Source organism: Poecilia reticulata, chromosome 15, assembly GCF_904066995.2.
Source record: "Poecilia reticulata chromosome 15, P_reticulata-male-v2, whole genome shotgun sequence".
Classification (NCBI taxonomy): domain Eukaryota; kingdom Metazoa; phylum Chordata; class Actinopteri; order Cyprinodontiformes; family Poeciliidae; genus Poecilia; species Poecilia reticulata.
The window spans coordinates 17871243-17888411 of record NC_088844.1 but is presented as its reverse complement, the minus strand read 5'-3'; the positions used below and the strand labels follow the sequence as shown (position 1 = coordinate 17888411).

The 17169-nt window shown below is 42.0% G+C and overlaps 1 protein-coding gene across 2 annotated transcripts; it reads left to right on the top strand.

Moving 5' to 3' along the window:
- The first annotated feature begins 513 nt into the window (after nt 1-513).
- On the top strand, nt 514-15757 carry c15h10orf71 (chromosome 15 C10orf71 homolog). Of its 2 annotated transcripts, XM_081616194.1 has the most exons (3): nt 514-1096; nt 1394-1506; nt 3498-15757. In XM_081616194.1, exon 3 carries the CDS (start codon nt 3696-3698, stop codon nt 15003-15005), a length of 11310 nt encoding a protein of 3769 aa, XP_081472320.1. In that variant the 5' UTR covers nt 514-1096; nt 1394-1506; nt 3498-3695; the 3' UTR covers nt 15006-15757. The 2 variants fall into 2 exon arrangements, with proteins under 2 accessions (XP_081472320.1, XP_081472321.1); XM_081616195.1 differs by lacking the exon at nt 1394-1506.
- Nucleotides 15758-17169: the final 1412 nt, after the last annotated feature.

The following is a 17169-nucleotide window of genomic DNA, read 5'->3' as shown; positions in this document are numbered from 1 at the left end:
CAGTGAAACCAGATGTCTTCAGAACAGAGGAATGTTAGGGAACATTAGTGAACAAAAAGCAACATAAGAGCAAGAAACACACCAGTAGGGTCAGGGAGAAAAGAGTGTAGATATAGACAGCTAAAGTATATGTTTCATATGCTTTATTAAGAACATTATTTTAAGTGGCCAAAAGGAGGATGCAATTAATTCAATTCAGTTCAGTTTAGTTTATTTGAAAAGCACCGATTTATAAAACTGAAAAGTGTCACACTTTTCAGTTTTACTTGCCTGTAAAAGAAATGTCTAAATCATCCATGATTTTCCCATCTGTCTCACAATCATGCACTACTTTGTGTTTATCTGTCAAATTCTGTGTTGAGATTAGTTGTTGGCAATGTGAAAAGTTGTGCGAGGTGTGAATAATTTTGTCAAACAAAATCTCACCTTTCCTGTGATGTATTTGTGGGTGGTGACTAAAGGCCAGATGTTTATAACCCATCCACTTCCTGTCTGCTCTGTTCGGTGAAGAGGACCACACTGTGATTCTTTGAGCTATTTATGTCTCTGAATTACAACCCTCCTGGGGCAACCCTCACCTACCCTTCACCCATCAACACATCTCCAGAAAATGTAGTTTTATCCCCTCACCCTGTGTGTTCGCCTACTCAACCGTCTTCACCAGTTTACGCACAGCTAGCTGTCGCTGCTAATGGCAGACATAGCTGTCCAGATTTATAAATAGTTTAGAGGCTGTTTGTTTCATCCGTCTGACACTTGACACCAAAGGATCTCACAGAGCCACATGCTAAGCTCAAGCCCTCATTCTATGGCCTCATGGTGGACACTCTCTGTGGGACAGCTCCTCTATTTTTGTCTGGTCTCCTGTCCTGACTTCCACTGCCTGCTGCTGGTCAGATCCTCAGAGATCTCACAGTGGACCTCAAACTGGATTTGGATTATTCTCAATAGAAAGAGCCTGGCTCTCCCAGAAAGTGGATATGTGAGGTGACAGTTCAGGATTAGATCGACAGGGCCTCCTTTTGGGGAGAGGGACAAAACAAGCAGAAAGGGACATAACAAACAATTCCCTAATTATGGATTATAAACATGGAAGGTAAGATTATGGGTTTGCTGTGTATTGGTTCATATAAAAAAATCCAAAAAGCACATTTGAGAAATTTTGAATTGAGTAAAATCTGAGTTATAGAAATCTAGGTAAATGCAAATTAAAACAAACAAACAAAAAAAAAAACTATAAAAGTAATTATTTAATCCTAACCTCATTTTACTGATGTTTATTTTAACCTCACTGCCATTTAAAAGCATTTAGTCCATCCTGTTCTCAGAAGTTATGAAGCTGTTACAGTTCGCCATCGGACCAAAGCTGAAATTTACTCCTCTTTGGTGTCAGGTTTTAGAGCTGCAAGCTCGTCACTGGACAAAAATAAACCTGCCACATGCAAGAATGAAAAGAAATCATCTTGACAGCTAGAGGGGAGATTATTGCTACGTAAAAAACACGCAGTAAGGAAACTTGTCATAGCTCTGCATGATTTTATTTCACGTTTCATGAAGTGTGTGGTTTTGGTTGCTAATATTGATGTGCTGATGTTGAAAGGCAGACTTATTTTTTTGGACTGTTTTCTTAATTTAAAGCTAGCAGTAAAAAAAAGTTCAAATCAAAACAAAAGTATTAGTTTAAATGGTCAAAGGTTTAGTGCTGACTGAGCATGTGCGAAGACGTGCATGAAATGAAAGGCCTCCAGATCAGAGAATATTAATGATTCACGCCGGATATTCTGGGCAAAGTGACGTCTGCTTGGCAGCCACTTATTTAGGCGCATGATAGCACATGATAATACTAAGTTACCTCAAAATATATTAACATTTTGTATCAAATTTATGCATGATGTCTTAAAAGTGAGACTTCAAGAAAGGTAAATATAGTACCAGTGATATGTTACTGTTATTATTTTATATAGCCATTGTAAATATAGATGAGTGGAAACTGCAAGTTAGGTGAAGTAATGTGGATATAATAGTCAGCTTCACAGCTATAAATCTAAACTCACTAATCTTTGGCCGTGTAATGTATAGTTAACATTTGTAAATCTAGACAATAATTTAATCATTAAAGAAATGACTTTATAGCACTCATTAAACCTGATTCATTTTGTATTAAGCATTTTTATGGCATCATTAAATGTCACATAAAGCAATGTTAGTTTTTTACTAAATTTATCTGAAGTTATTCTCTAATCCTTCCTCTAATTCCTAATCTTTAAAGTACTTCTGGTGCAGGAAAATCTACTTTCCACCTGCTCTCTCTGTAATAAACAGAATGACTTTTCCAAGATTAGGTTTAGGTAGGTCATACGTCACTGTTCCCAAACCAATATGTCTTTATTATTTCTCCCAAATTCTTGTTGTCAAAAGTAAATTAAGCATTTCATTATATACAAGCTTCAAGTTATTGCCAAATCTGCATCAATATCCGTCTTTAGGTGCAATATCGACTTGTATGCGTGTGTTTGCGTGTGTGCGTGTGTGTGTGTGTGTGTGTGTGCTGTCAAACCTGCACTGATGCATCTTGATCACCCAAAATAACTCACGTGAGTCCATCTTTTCTGAGCCTAGCAACAGGCTGGTTTTCTTCACAACATGTCCCTGAAGGTCATAGTGACAGAGTGAAAGGATTTACAGAGCTGTTTTCAGAACCACATACAGTACATTGCTGCTTAGTTCAAATGGGAAAGAAAACCACTTATCATAAATAAAACGTTGCAATGACGGAGAATGAATTAGTTGTGGCTCTGGCTGTCAGATAGGAAAACTTCTGCTTATTTTGATGCCTCTGACTCGTGTTCTTCAGGATTTTTCTACATTTATCTCTGCCCATCTTTTACCAGCTTCCACCTCCACACGATGCTGCCACCGTTATGTTTAACATTAGGAGTAGTGTGTTCAGGGTGATGTGCAGGGTTAGCTTTAAGCCACACTAGCATTTTGATGTTGTTTTATAGAATAACTTCAAAGCTCTTAAAATATTCTACGCTGCAAATCCAGGAACTTTTGCAGAACAACTTTATTTGTTCTGAGACTGATGTACACACATGGGTACTCTATTTTGATAATTAGGCAACTTTGGGAGGCAATTGGTTGCAATGCAGTGATTTTGATTTAGATGCCTAACAATTTATAGAAAACAAATACAAATGCACTTCAGATTTCCATTAGTAGAAAAAGAGAGAAAACTGAATCATTTTCCTTGCAATTCACCATTATGTTCTTTACTGTATGTCTGTCAAATAAATTCTAAATAGTCTAAATTTTCATTATGTGACAAAATGTGCCAAATTTCAATAAGCCTGAATACATTTGAAAGGAAGAGCAATTCAAGTTTTGCATCTCGCTCAAAACACACCTTTCTTACGAATCATAGCTCTGTTTTTTTTTGGAGTTAGTGGTTACATTATCGCGTCTGGGCTGATTCTCTTCTCTTTTGTTTCTTCCAGGAAAGCAGCAGAGTGAAGGATCATTTGAGCAGAGCCAAACTGAAACAAACAATGCCTCTGGAGAAAATCCTGAACAGAGGCCCCAAAGTTCGGGTGCAGCAGCTCTACCAGCAAAAACGGATTGAAACTTTAAGGTCCATATTTGCATGAATGACCGAACGACTAAAAAGCAATATTTTTTTCTTGTAAGTCTGCGTCATGACCTCAGTTGAGAAGCGTCGCTCGAGCCGCAAGAGCAGTGGGCACAGGAAGCACAGTGATGGAGGCTTCAGCGACACGTCGAGTGGGGGCTCCTTCCTGGATGAGACTGATCGGGAGGTCAGCAATCTGACGGACAGAGCGTTCAGAAGCCTTTGTATCGGAGATGAGGCTGTTTATAATGACTCTGACCTCAGTTTGTCTTCGCCTAGCGCCTACTCAGACAGACAGCTGGCTTTCTGCAGAGACAGAGAGGAGAGAGAAAGGGAGGACCGAAAGAGAGCTGCACAGGAGAATTTCAACCTCAGTGTGCAGCAATATGGACAGGACTGGATCACCGCAGGGATGTATGGAGCAGAGATCCAGAGAGAAGCTCAGTGGGAGGCTTATGGGGACAGGACACAGGGGATGGTTTCTGCCACATTCCAGCACTCCTTAGTGGAAACCTCACATTTGGGCAAGTCTCTGAGGGAAGAGAAGCTGTCCTTCCACAGCAACGGAGCCACGGAGTTGAGTTCACAACAACGCAGAAGCCACTCGAGAGTCTCGTCTCTCATCAGGGCATTTAACTCTGACGGACACAGAGACGTAGCAGGAGTGGAAGATAACATCAGAGAGCGGGACGATGGGACGAGTTGGGACAAATCAGCTCTCATGAGTATTCAGAGAGAACTTTCTGAATTCTCATACCAGCAAAATTTCAACCATCACTTCCATCCTGCTGGGCCGTTTTCATGTCGAGACCCAAACTTCTATTCCTCTGAAGCAGAAGCAGTGACCCAGATGTCTCACAGCTATATGAGGTCATCACAAACCAAACACATCATGTCTGCACAGGCCAACTGCAACTCCAACTTCTTCATCCACAGTGAGTTCAGTCCCTTCCAGTTATGGAGAGATTACAACAGGTTTCCGTTTCGGGAAGCGGAAGTCTCAGGCTTTATGCATTACTCGGAGTTTCCGAAATGGTATCAGACGCCAATGTACAATGAACTTTCTCTTGAAAATCAAACACACAGCCGTCACAGAGACATCAGACAACCTAGGAATCACCTGGGATATCCGGTTCCTCTGACGGCTCCACGCTCCATCTCAACTTCCTCTCAGATCCAGAGAGCGTCAGCTGTGGAGAAACGCTGCGAGTCAGAGCTGGCGGTTCATCATCCTCACAGGAAGTATACACAGAGTCTGGGGACTAACAAACTTCCGCCCCACCGCCCATCAACTGCGTCACCCTCTACTGAGATGTCTCGACGTGTCAGAGACACCATCAGCTCTGTCAAAGCTCTGCAGCAAAAGGTTAAAATGATGTCAGAGTATGACACCACAAATCAACAAGAAACATTCAGTAGGAATGAAAGTTGGTTTAACTCAGGAAAGAACACATTGACAGCAGAGACGAACATTGTCGGCAGCAACAAAGCGAATTCCTTTAGAATTGGCCAGCAGCTTACACCTTCAGTCCAACAACATCAGGATGTAGACACATCCCGCTTACACCAGCATGAAGTCTCCCCTCAACCAGTAGAGCATCCTCCAGTGAGAGCCGAAAGCCGAGGAGCAACTCCTGATGTCAGGATGTCCAGCTACAGATCTCGAGCCACAAGCCTGCTCTTCAACCTGAAAGACAACAGAAAAAGAGTAAAAAGCACCTACAGTCCAACCAAGTTTAAAGGTTTAGATACACCGGAGAGGAACCAACAGCCCCGCGGTCAGGAGCAACACGAAACTTCATTTACTAATTCAGATGTTCAGTGTTTCCAGCCAGAAGCACTGAGAAGCACAAATGCTGCTATAAACCAGTATCACACCCCCGGACTATCACTTACTGCCCAGACATCTCATCCCGCTAGAGTAGACACAGGCCACTATTCAGAAAACACTGCAAATGACTACCAGGTAGCTCAGATGCAAAGTCATAGCTCTGGATTCAGTGGCTTTGTAACTTCAAATTACTCCAACAATCATCTGCTGGGAAATGGGCAGAATCCTAATAAATATTTTACATCATTTACTCCCTACAGGCAAGATATTTATGGATCAGCAGATGAAGTCAAGCAGTCTTATTCAGCTGAGGATACAACAGGACCGAGTGTTGACAACAATCAACACAGAGAACATCCAACAGGCAAAGGAAATGCAACTCAAAGAGGAGTGTTCGTAAAGGCGGACAGATATGAGCAGCTCGAAGAAAACAAACACAATTACAAAAATGTGTCCTCCTCCCGGGATGACTGGAGACAAGCAAGCGTCCAAGATACAGAAAATATCCATCTCAAAACAAATGTTCCCCCAGTGAAACATGAGACGATGTCTTTGGTGGAACGCTTAAAGCAAGAAAATTTGCATGGTGGAGAAAAAGAACAAGTAAAGGATGCTAATTTAACACAGAATTATAACAGATTTACTGATCAGTACGGTAGAGGCCAACAAAATCTTACATCAGACAAAACAATGGACATGATAACAACAAGACAGACTAAACTAAATATACCAGCTCCAAATGAAAACATACAAACTAACCCTCAGTTTGAAAAGAAAAATCAGCCGAATCCAACATTTATTGAAGAAAATGCATCAACTGTCGCAATGACAAATCAGATAAAGAACATGCAGACTGTAGACACCAAATGTGAACAGGTGATGGCATCCCACAGGAAACCACATTATCCCCAAGTGGAAATGGCCAAAACCCATCAGAAAGATAATGCTGAGCCACCAAAAACAGAAATAGCAAAGTTTATTTCATCAAGGCAACCTGCATTCGAAATGCAAGAGCTGCACAATTTAAGACAAGTCAAAGATGATCATATAATTAAAGTAGAAGGGAGGAAAAATGAACAAAAAGAAAAGTCAAGAGACACATACTTTCAGCAGGAAGAAGAGAAACAGATGAAGGGTGAAAAAGAAAGTGTTTTGAAGCTAAGAGACGAGCCAACAAATGTCACAGAAAAAGTCCCTAAGAAGCTAAAAACAGAACGAGCTGAAAAGGAGAAGCTAAAAGAGGAACACATAAAAACCGAACTGGCAAAGACCGAGGCGCCTGAGCAGGTCAGAATAGACCAAGTTAAACATGAACAGGCCAATGGCGTGCAAGCTGGGGAAAAACAGCAGAGCACAGAAAAAGCAGAGGGAGAGCAGATGGATGCAGAGAAAATCAATATGGAAAAGGTTAAAGAAGAACAGATCAGAGGCGAACAAAGAGAGCAGATAAAAGAGCTGCAAACTAAAACAATAGACGTGAAGAGAATGGAAATGGAGGTGTTGGAGGTCAAAACAGACCACATGAAAGTGCAGGATATCAGGGAAGGTAGGGATGAGAAAGATTCAAGTCATGCATGTCAAATTAATTTAGAGAAGGCCACATCAGGTACATGCAGCACCGAAGACACGCGAGGAGAAAAGACAAAGCTGGAAGAAAACCTGGAGCAAAAGGAAACTGAGCAATTGAAAACAGAAAACCTGCTGGAGAGGTCAGCTAAACTCACAGCCAAGCTTGCAGCAACACAGCAGGCCAGACAGGAACCGAACAGAGTTGAGCAAGTTAAGACAGAATTAGCGAAAGCCAAAGCAGAGTTAGCTAAAATAAAGGAGAAAATGAGAGGAGAGCAAAAGGAAATAGTGAGAAACATTCTTTTCACCAAAGAAGAAGGTCTTTTAAAGAAAGACGATTCTAATACAGGCGAAAACACCGGCAACAAAAACCAGAACCACCCACTGGAAACACAAACTCATGCAGTGACTGATGATTATGAAAGGCTTAGGGAAAAATATGGTTTTACACATCCGACATCTGCAAACAGCACCAAAGTGTCAGCTGCAGAACATAACGAACAAGCCAAAGAAAACAAAGTTGAAATAGGAAATAATTTGTTATCAATTGGTGATTTGTTGTTGACACCAGAGACAGAGAATAAGGAGGGAGGTAGAAACTTTAAACACGGTAACGAGACAGTACAGGAGAGTGATTGCAATGAGCCATTAAATAAACCACAATTAGGTAGCTGTCATTCTCTTCTAACAAATTCATGCGATAAAGCAAACAGAGAAAATGTATCTGAGAAACTGAAGGACGACGGTGGTCAGAAATCAGAAAAAATTGATATTATTAAAAGCACAGTTTCCCTGCAAAAAGACTTTGTTTCAGCTAAACATGATATAAATTCAACTGATCAGCGAATTAATGCAGGCAAAGACATGGCTGTTGCTCCACTTAAAGCTTTGTTTCAAAGGGAGAAAGCTCAAACAAAGCAGGAAATACTGACTTCCAAAATAAAAGCACATGCTGAGAAAGAGATTTCCGCAATAAAAGAAAAGGGATTTGCTTTACCAGAAGGCTTTATAGGCAAAAGCTCGGCCATGCTGTTAGCAAGTGGTCAGAGTGTTAACATTCGACAGAGGCCCTCATCACAGGAAGTGCCTAAGAAGCACGAAACCACAGTGTCCAATAAAATCACAGCAAAGCATCAGCTGGAGCCTTCAGGAGTGCAAAAAGAACCAGGCAAGTCTGCTTCTTCTCTGAGCTCTGACACAGTGGGTGGTGAAGCAGCAGCTAATCATTCAGAAAAATCCACAAAAACAATCCTTTCCACGAGCACCTCTGTGAGCACAACTAACATCTGTGTGCAAAACGAAAAAATGGAGGCAAATCACACAGAAACATCTGGAAGACTGAGCGGGGAAACGCAACAAGTGGAAAATGATGAAACTCTCACCAAAACAAAAGACCTGGCACATGCTACGTGTATGTCCAAACCTGTGACCGCGGAGGCCTCTAAAGAAGAAGCTCATAAAGACTCAGAATCAGAAGACTGTGTGACTCAAAGTGAAACCTCTGTAAGAGATGACAGTGTGCTGATTATGGGGATTATGGTAACTGTAGTAGAAAGAAATCCAACAGTAAATAGTGGCCCACAGAAAAACAACAATGAAAAACAGACCAATTCAGAAAAGGCAGAGAGCAATACATCAGATTCAGGTACAGAGAATTCCAGCCAAGAAGAAGCAGAAGTATTAGTGAAGGCAAGGGACTCTAACGAGAGTCCCTGTGTTATGAAAGAAAATGAAGATTCTCTTGGTAAGAATAACTTTTCAGATAATGTGAAAGAAACTTTAAACTGGAAAGAAATGAACAGAGAAATATCAGCTGAAAACGCAGATCTCCAACTCAACGATTGTGCCACTAATGCAGAACTACAGAAGAAGAGACAACCAGAAGCCGGGTCTGTCTCTTCTAAAGATGAATTCTTGGCCAAAACTCAAGCAGCTCTCCACCAAGTGGACACAATTCTAGAAGACACAAAGGATGTAAGTGTTAACATGCCAAAGGAAAATGTGTCAGAAACCTCTGGTCACCCAGAGGCAGGAGACGAGGGAAGTCAACATGAAATGCAAAAGCCTCTCGTCAATGAAATATCTCATGATAAAGCCAATAAAGCCGAAAACGATCTGCCAATGAAAGACGACACGACAACAGTTAGAAATATTTCCAAAAGCAGTAACAATGATGGGCATCCCTCACCAGTACCAGAAGACAACACCTGCTCCTATACTCCACCAAGCCCCTTCAATGATTCATGTACGGATAACACTGGGATTGCGTCTCAAAACCAGCAATCCACTGAAACTTTCAGTAAAGAACACGACCAAGAAGATGCTAGTGTGCATATTGATAACATTGCCATCAGAGTTGTACCAACTGAAAGTAAAAGAGACAACGTGGACATGTTGGAAAAATGTGACATGAAAGCTGTTCCTCCGAATGCGGGGTCTGCCTCTGAGCAGAATCAGGTTGTCCCATCCGGTAGTGAAGGAAAACTACAGACTTCAAATCATGGACATCATTTTGAAAACTCGATTCAAGAAAACAGCGAGCAGAAGATGAAAGACAGTCTGGAAGAAAAATTTGCTGTACAGTATGTGTTGTCCAGTGTCAAGAAACTGTCTGACTCATTGAAGGCAAGTGAGAAACAGAACAATGCAAATACAACCAGGGAATCCATTACAGCTGGAGACAAAAAATCAGAATCTAGTGTACAGCTGGTGGAAGCAGATTATTTTCAAGTGCAAGGACCAGGGGAGACAAGCAACACGTCTCCTAACGATATCACAGCTGGAAAGGGAAAAGACGTCCTAAAGTTACTACCAAAGGAGACATTTATTGGCACTGAACTGCACAAGAAACAACACAGTGATGTCTTTGTGTTCACTGTGGATCCAAGTGAACGAAAGACAGATCAGTCAAGTTCAGAAATTATTGATGGTGAAAACTTGACGGGTAAAAATTTGGAAACTGGCGATAATACAGCTACTTCAAAACAGCCTGGTGGTTCCATGGAGAGTTGGAATAAAATAAAAAATGCGTATGCAAGCCAATCTAATCCCACCAGAACATATAATGAGGTGAACCAGTTGGAGTCCTGTGGAACGGAAAGACAGAATTCAGGTAATCAAAATTTAACAAGCACACATTCTGAAGCTAAGCCAAATCCAAGAGAACGAGTGTCTGCAATACCGGAAATATCAGCTATTGCAGACTATGCCAGATTAAAGGTGATAGTTTCAGAGGATAAAGAAGAGCAGCCACTTCAGCAATTCCCTCCTAATAAAAAGGAAGGGTTCTTCCCGTTAATACAGACCCGTCATAGCAGACGCCCTGTGTTTACTGATGACCCACCAGACCGCTCTGTTAAAACCCAAAGCTTACCAAATAAGACAGAGATAACAGCCACAGTCAACAAAGAGTCCAAGTCGCTAGTATTTCCTATCATGGAGAGGGAGCACCAGAGAACTGGGATGTTCAAACTTGGAGACAAAGAAAGACAAGAAAAAACAGCACTGAATGCACAAATGACTCTTTATATAGACAAAGATCCAAATCAGATCGATACAAAGAACTCCCCCACAGATAAGACAGAATTAGTGGCAGCAGAGGAGCGTCAATGGAGGACAGTAGAAGAAGAGCAACAAATGAAAGTTCCTCATGAGATACAATGGAGAGGAGCAGTGGAGGAGCAGTACAAGAAGACTGCACAACAAGCTCAGCAAAGGATTGCAGAAAAGGAGCAGCAGAGGAAGGCTCTACATGAAAAACAACAGAGAAGAGCAGCAGAGGAGCAGCGGAGGAGGACTGAGGAAGCGGAGCAAAAAAGAAAAACTGCATATGAAGAACAGCAGAGAAAAGCAGCAGAGGAACAGCGAAGAAAGGCTGCACAACTGGAGCAGAAAAGAAGGATTGCAGAAGAAGAGCAACAGAGGAAGGCTCTACATGAAGAACAACGAAGAAGAATAGCGGAAGAGCAACAAAGGAGAATTGAGGAAGAGGAGCAAAGAAGGAAAGCTACGTATGAAGAACAACAGAGAAAAGCAGCAGAGGAGCAGCAAAGGAGGGCTGCACAACTTGAGCAACAAAGATGGATTGCAAAAGAAGAGCAACATAGAAAAGCTGCACATGAAGAACAGAGAAGATTGGCAGAGGAGCAGCGAAAGAGGATTGAGGAAGAGGAACGAAGAAGGAAAGCTGCATATGGAGAACAACAGAGAAGAGAAGCAGAAGAGCAGCAAAAGAGGATTGAGGAAGAGGAGCGAAGAAGGAAAGCTGCATATGAAGAACAACAAAGAAGAGAAGCAGAGGAGCAGCGAAAGAGGATTGAGGAAGAGGAGCGAAGAAGGAAAGCTGCATATGAAGAACAACAGAGAAGAGAAGCAGAGGAGCAGCGAAAGAGGATTGAGGAAGAGGAGCGAAGAAGGAAAGCTGCATATGAAGAACAACAGAGAAAAGCAGCAGAGGAGCAGCAAAGGAGGGCTGCACAACTTGAGCAACAAAGAAGGATTGCAGAAGAAGAGCAACAGAGAAAAGCTGCACATGAAGAACAACAGAGAAGATTAGCAGAGGAGCAGCAAATGAGGATTGCACAAGAAGAACAACAGAGGAGAGCAGAAGAGGAAGAGCAACGGAGGGTTGAGGAAGAACAAAGAAAGAAAACTGCCCATGAAGAACAACATAGACAAAAAGTGGAGGAGCAGCAAAGAAGGGCTGCACTACTGGAGCAAAAAAGAAGGATCGCCGAAGAAGAGCAACAGAGGAAAGCGGCAGAGCAGCAAAGGATTGTAGAAGAGGAGCAAAGAAGGAAATCTGCATATGAAGAACAACAAAGAAAAGCAGCAGAGGAAAAGCAAAGGAGGATCACAGAGGAGGAACAAAGAAAGATGGCTGATCATGAAGAACAACAGAGAAGAGAGGCAGAGGAGCAGCAAAGAATGGAGGCACAACTGGAGCAACAAAGAAGGACTGCAGAGGAGCAACAGAGGAAAGCTGTTCATGAAGAACAACAGAGAAGAGCAGTGGAGAGGCAACAATTGAGGGCTTCACAAATTGATCTTCATAGCAGGACTGCTGAAGAAGAGCCAAGAAGACAAGATGCACACAAAGAACAACAAAGAAGAGAAGCAGAAGTGCAGCAAAGGAGGATTGCAAAAGAGGAGCAACAGACAAAAGTTTCACATGAACAACAGAGTTTAGCAGTTGAAGAGCAGCTGAGAAGAGCTGGACAATTGGAGCAAACAAGAAGACTCAGAGAAGGCCCACAAATGAGAAAGGCAGCACAAGAAGAGCAGGAGGGGAGAACCGTACAAGAACAAAAAAGAAAAACAGAACAACAACAAAGGAGAGCACCTCAAAGTCCAAATGACCAACAAAGAAAAGCAATAGACCTGAATCAAAGAAGAGATTCACAATTGGAACAAAGAGAAAAAGAACATGAACAACAAAGACAGACTGCCCTACAGGACAAGCAAAGAAGAGAGGTACAGGAGCAACAAAGGAGACTTTCTCAAGAGGACAAGCAAATGATCCTTTCAGCAGAAGAACAAAAGAGAGGAGAGTTAGATGAGCAGGAAAGAAAAGCAAAACATGAGGAGCAACAGAGGAGAGTTGCACAGAAGGAGCAACAACAAAGTGACGTGGAAGAGCACCGGAAAAGGCTTGCACAAGAAAAGCAGCAAAGGATAGCATCTCTGATTGAGGAGCAAAGGCAAGTTAAACAAGTAAAAGAGCAAATAGTTAGCAATACTGAAAAAGAAACAAAAGGAAAAGCAAGAGAAGGAATAAATGTTTTAATTTCAGAGAAGGAAAGTGTCAAACAGACACAAGAACTTAACAGAATCCAACAACGGAATGAGGTGCCAACGAATGAAAGTCTTGTGGAAGAGGAGAAAACGGCATCACGGAAAATGTTGAAAAACGAGAAAATAGCTGCTGAGAAGGAAGAAATCATGGGAGAACAGAGAACAGAAAAACATTTCAAACAGGAGAATGCTATAGAATCGACACCAACTAAAACAGATAATGATAGTCAAGCTAACAAGATGGAAGAAGACAAGCAGGTATCATCTCTCAAAGTAAAAGCAAGAGACCGTCAAGAGATGGACAAAGGAACAGCGCAGAAGACGGATGCTCTCCAGTATTTTGCAATAACCTCAACCAACAGAGAGAAAAGATCCAGAGAAAAACAGTTGTCCTCCCCTTCACCTTTACAACAACAAAATAAGAAACAAGGGGAACTTGAATCACCCAATGACTTGTTGCACCAGAGACATTACAGACCTCATGCTGCTGCATCTCCAGCTCCAACTCTGCCCCGCTCCAACACCTCCTCTCCTGCGCCAGGAGCCAAGCCCTTGATGTTCAGAGTAAAGGACAACACCATCAGAGGTTCCTCTCTCACAAAGTCCGTCAAGCCACGCTTCCATAAGAACTTTGGAGAGGACTTCTTAATGGGTTCAACATTTGACGGGGCATCAGATAAAGCAGAGGATGACCAGGAGATAATCAGACGAAATGCAGGGACCCCATTAAGTCGTTTTGCCTCTATCAGCGAGTCTGCAGCTCTCCTTTCGCCGACTTCATTACAAGATTACTCAAGCACTACCCCTCACCTGAGACCCTATTCTAGGAGAAGCATGGCAACGGATGATGACGAATCTCGCTCTGTCATCAGCAGCATGTCAGAGGATGTGGAGAGCTTTGCGACGAGTGCAGCAGATCTGACCGAAATGCATGGCCTGTTTGATTTTGACAGACCCGAATCGGCATGCAGTTTCAGCAGTGATGTGTCACGGTCTCTGGGCAAACCTCCAGTTGTTCCACCAAAAAGTGAGAAAGCCTTACGGAGAGCTCAAAGGTTAACCTCTCGAAGGATGAAGAAAGAACTCTCCAAGGCTGCAGAAGGAAACCCTGTGGGAGTTGGGAAAGAAGTCTCCAGTTTTCCTTCTTCATCCTCCTCCTCCAATGAGGTATGCTCCTCCAATCACCATGTTGTGGCTTCCCCCCATTTTTCTCCACCTGTTGCCTTTGCTCTTGCTCCGGCTACTGGATCCAGCTTGCCTTCCTCTCATAAAGATCGCAAATCCTCTCATCGCTCTTTTCATGCTTCTCCTCATGCCACCGGCCCCATTTCTATCCCCAGTCCTTCGCCTCATGCTGGTTCTGCTGTGTCTCTACATGCTTCTAGCCCTGCTTCCAAACCCGAAGCTCTTCAAACAGTTGCTCATGTATCCTCTTCTCCCACTCTCCATCATGTCAATCACCCAGCCACTCCTGTGACACAATACCATGTAGAGTCAACCAACTATCCATTGACTCAGCGGAAGGTTCTGCAGGATCTGGGATCTGGTCAGTTCTTTGTCGTAGACGTGCCTGTTCAAGTAAAAACGAAAACTTTCTTTGATCCTGAGACAGGAAAATATGTTCAGCTGAACGTGCGCCAGACTGGTCAGAATATTTCTCAACCTCAGCTTCAGCAAAAATACCAACAGCCTCAAGTTCAACAACAACTGCAAGTCCAGCAGCAGCCACAGTCCCTCTCCTCTGTCACCACGGCTGCTAGTAAGCCTTTTAGGTTTTATCAAGGCTACCACAGTTCTCCCCAAAACTACCAGGCAGCTGTTGTCAACTCTGTGCATGAAAGCAGCTCATCAGTCCCACCAGCTCTACACCAAAGCCAGCAGGCCTCAAGAGAAAACCACAGCTGCAGAACTCCCGTTCCCGAAATTGATCAGAACTCCGAGGGCCATCGCTACAGTCCAGAGAAAACACCATACATGGACACAGTTAATGACATCACCAAGACATACAACTTGGTGAACAGCACACGGGACTCATGCAACCCTTTTCCCGAGTGCGACACAAACAGCCCGCTTGGTAGAAGTTCAGTTTGTGAAAACGATCACTCAGCTAACTTGGAGTATCAACCTCGTGACATTATTACCATAAGTGAACTAGAAGATTTCATGGAAGTGTCTGACTGGTGAGAAAAAAGACTGACATAAAAGTAAAGAAGTTTTTCCTGAAATTATAACACCTGAAACATACAGTGTATAAATGATGCCATACAAAGTTTAAGTAACTTGTCATCTGAAACAAATTTTGTTTTTAATTGTATAGGTCACTGTGACATGCTCTTAAACTGCTGCTGATGTCTTTTTCACAGATTAACTGTTTTATTTTGTATTTGTATTCTATATTTATTGTTACCATTCCATTTGGCTTTGAATGTCAGAAGCTAACATATCTCCCCGTGTTAACAGTGACATCTGTATCTCATTTCCTGGTATGGTGAACATACCTTACATAAACAAATTGCGAACTGCCCCATCATAAAGTGCTTGGTCCTTTATGGAAGAATATGCATTTACTTTGCATTATAAGCAATGGCTGGTCTGTTTTACCTTTCATGTTGTTAAAGCCTTGCAATGCATGAAATAACTCTTCAAAGTCAAAGATCTTCAAATGGTATACAACATAGTTTGTCTATGCAGCAAGAGTATCAAAACGAACATGGTCACATGGAAGTGATACGATTGTTGTTTTAAAGTTATACGGTACTCTGTTTTATAAGACGGATGTTTCTAGGAGTGCTTTTGTGTTGCTGTGAATGTAGCATGACATGGACTTTTTCAGACAACAAAAACACATTTAACACAGATATTTCCCACCATGTGATTGTTAATTTTTTTTTCTTTTGAGGATTAAAATAAAACAAGATTTCTGAAAGATTTCACAATAGGTTCTTTTTATTTTTACAATGCTTTAAAATGGGGGAAGACTGCATTCTTAAAGCTTTTTTCTTTAGATGTTGAGAAGGTGAATTAAATGGGTGGGGATTGAGTTGGGCAGCCAACTCAAGGCATGTTCAGATAGACACTGTTGAAAACAAGAATCTGGGTGCACCTGCTGGGGTCTGCTGGTCCAGGGGTTTCCTGGGTCATATAGGCTGTTGGCGGGAAGCTCTTTAGGCCCAGGTTCACCTCTTCCACCTCAAGGAAACCACTTTGTGGGAGTTATTTTATGTGGGGTGCCTTACCATGGCCTCTACTTTGGTAATTTGAGCAAAGGTGACATAAGTCTAGTTGGTGTGATATTGTTTGTGTGGGGTATTTAGGCCTCATTACCGAGTGGCTGGTTCCTGGCAGACGGCCTCTGACTCTACAGAGCTGGGCTCAGGTGGGAATCCATTCGTCTTGACCTTCGTGGGGCTATCTCACTGGGCCCAATGGCACTGTGTCCTCCCTCCACTGGTAAATCTGTTACCTGCTGATGCCATAAGGTAACAGTTAAACTGACCACAAAGCTCTATGTAACACAAGCATAAAATGAATAATGGTGTAAGAATCCTCATAACCCTGTGTTAAACTGGCAACATGTCCAGAGTTTAATCAGCCTTTGGTCCATTACTGGGATGACAGATTAAAATGGTCCAGAACTAATGGTGAACAGTAGTTTTGAAATATGCTCCTCAAGATTAAACAAACATAATTTGTTAATTGTATCATTAATAGGGCATACCATAATACATAGCTTACAAGAAATTACAGGCAGGAAATTCTGATAACCCACATAGCAGTGATTCCCACCCCAGTTTTCCTCCTCCTCACACTTTGATTTGAATCCAGACTGTGGGAGTATAAAAATATCCAAACACTCATGGGAGGAGCAACCTCAGAACAGAACAATAAAGTACTTATTGTACTGAACAACCTTCAAATAGACACTGTTTAAAACAGAATATTTTTTTCCATATTGAAAAATGTATTTCTTAAGATTTTCAACCAGTTCAAAATAAGGCAAACATGAGAACTAATTTTACAATTAATTCTGGGCAGAAGCATAGATTTTTATAGTCTTTGATTGCACATTGCACAATGTTTAACAAATAGAAAACCTGTAATTGTTTTGCACTTAATTGATATGTTGATGATCCCCCAAGAAGCAGTAACCAATTTTGACCACTATGTGGCAGAGTAGAGTGAGCCCCACACTTGAATTTGGGACACAGGAGAAGGAAAACATGAGGGAAATCCCAAATGAAGTATCAGTTTAGCACATGTAAACACAACCTTTAATTCATAAAACCTGTGATAGACAGCCTAAGTTTAAACTGCAGAAACACTTCAGTTTACATGTCCTGCATTTTAA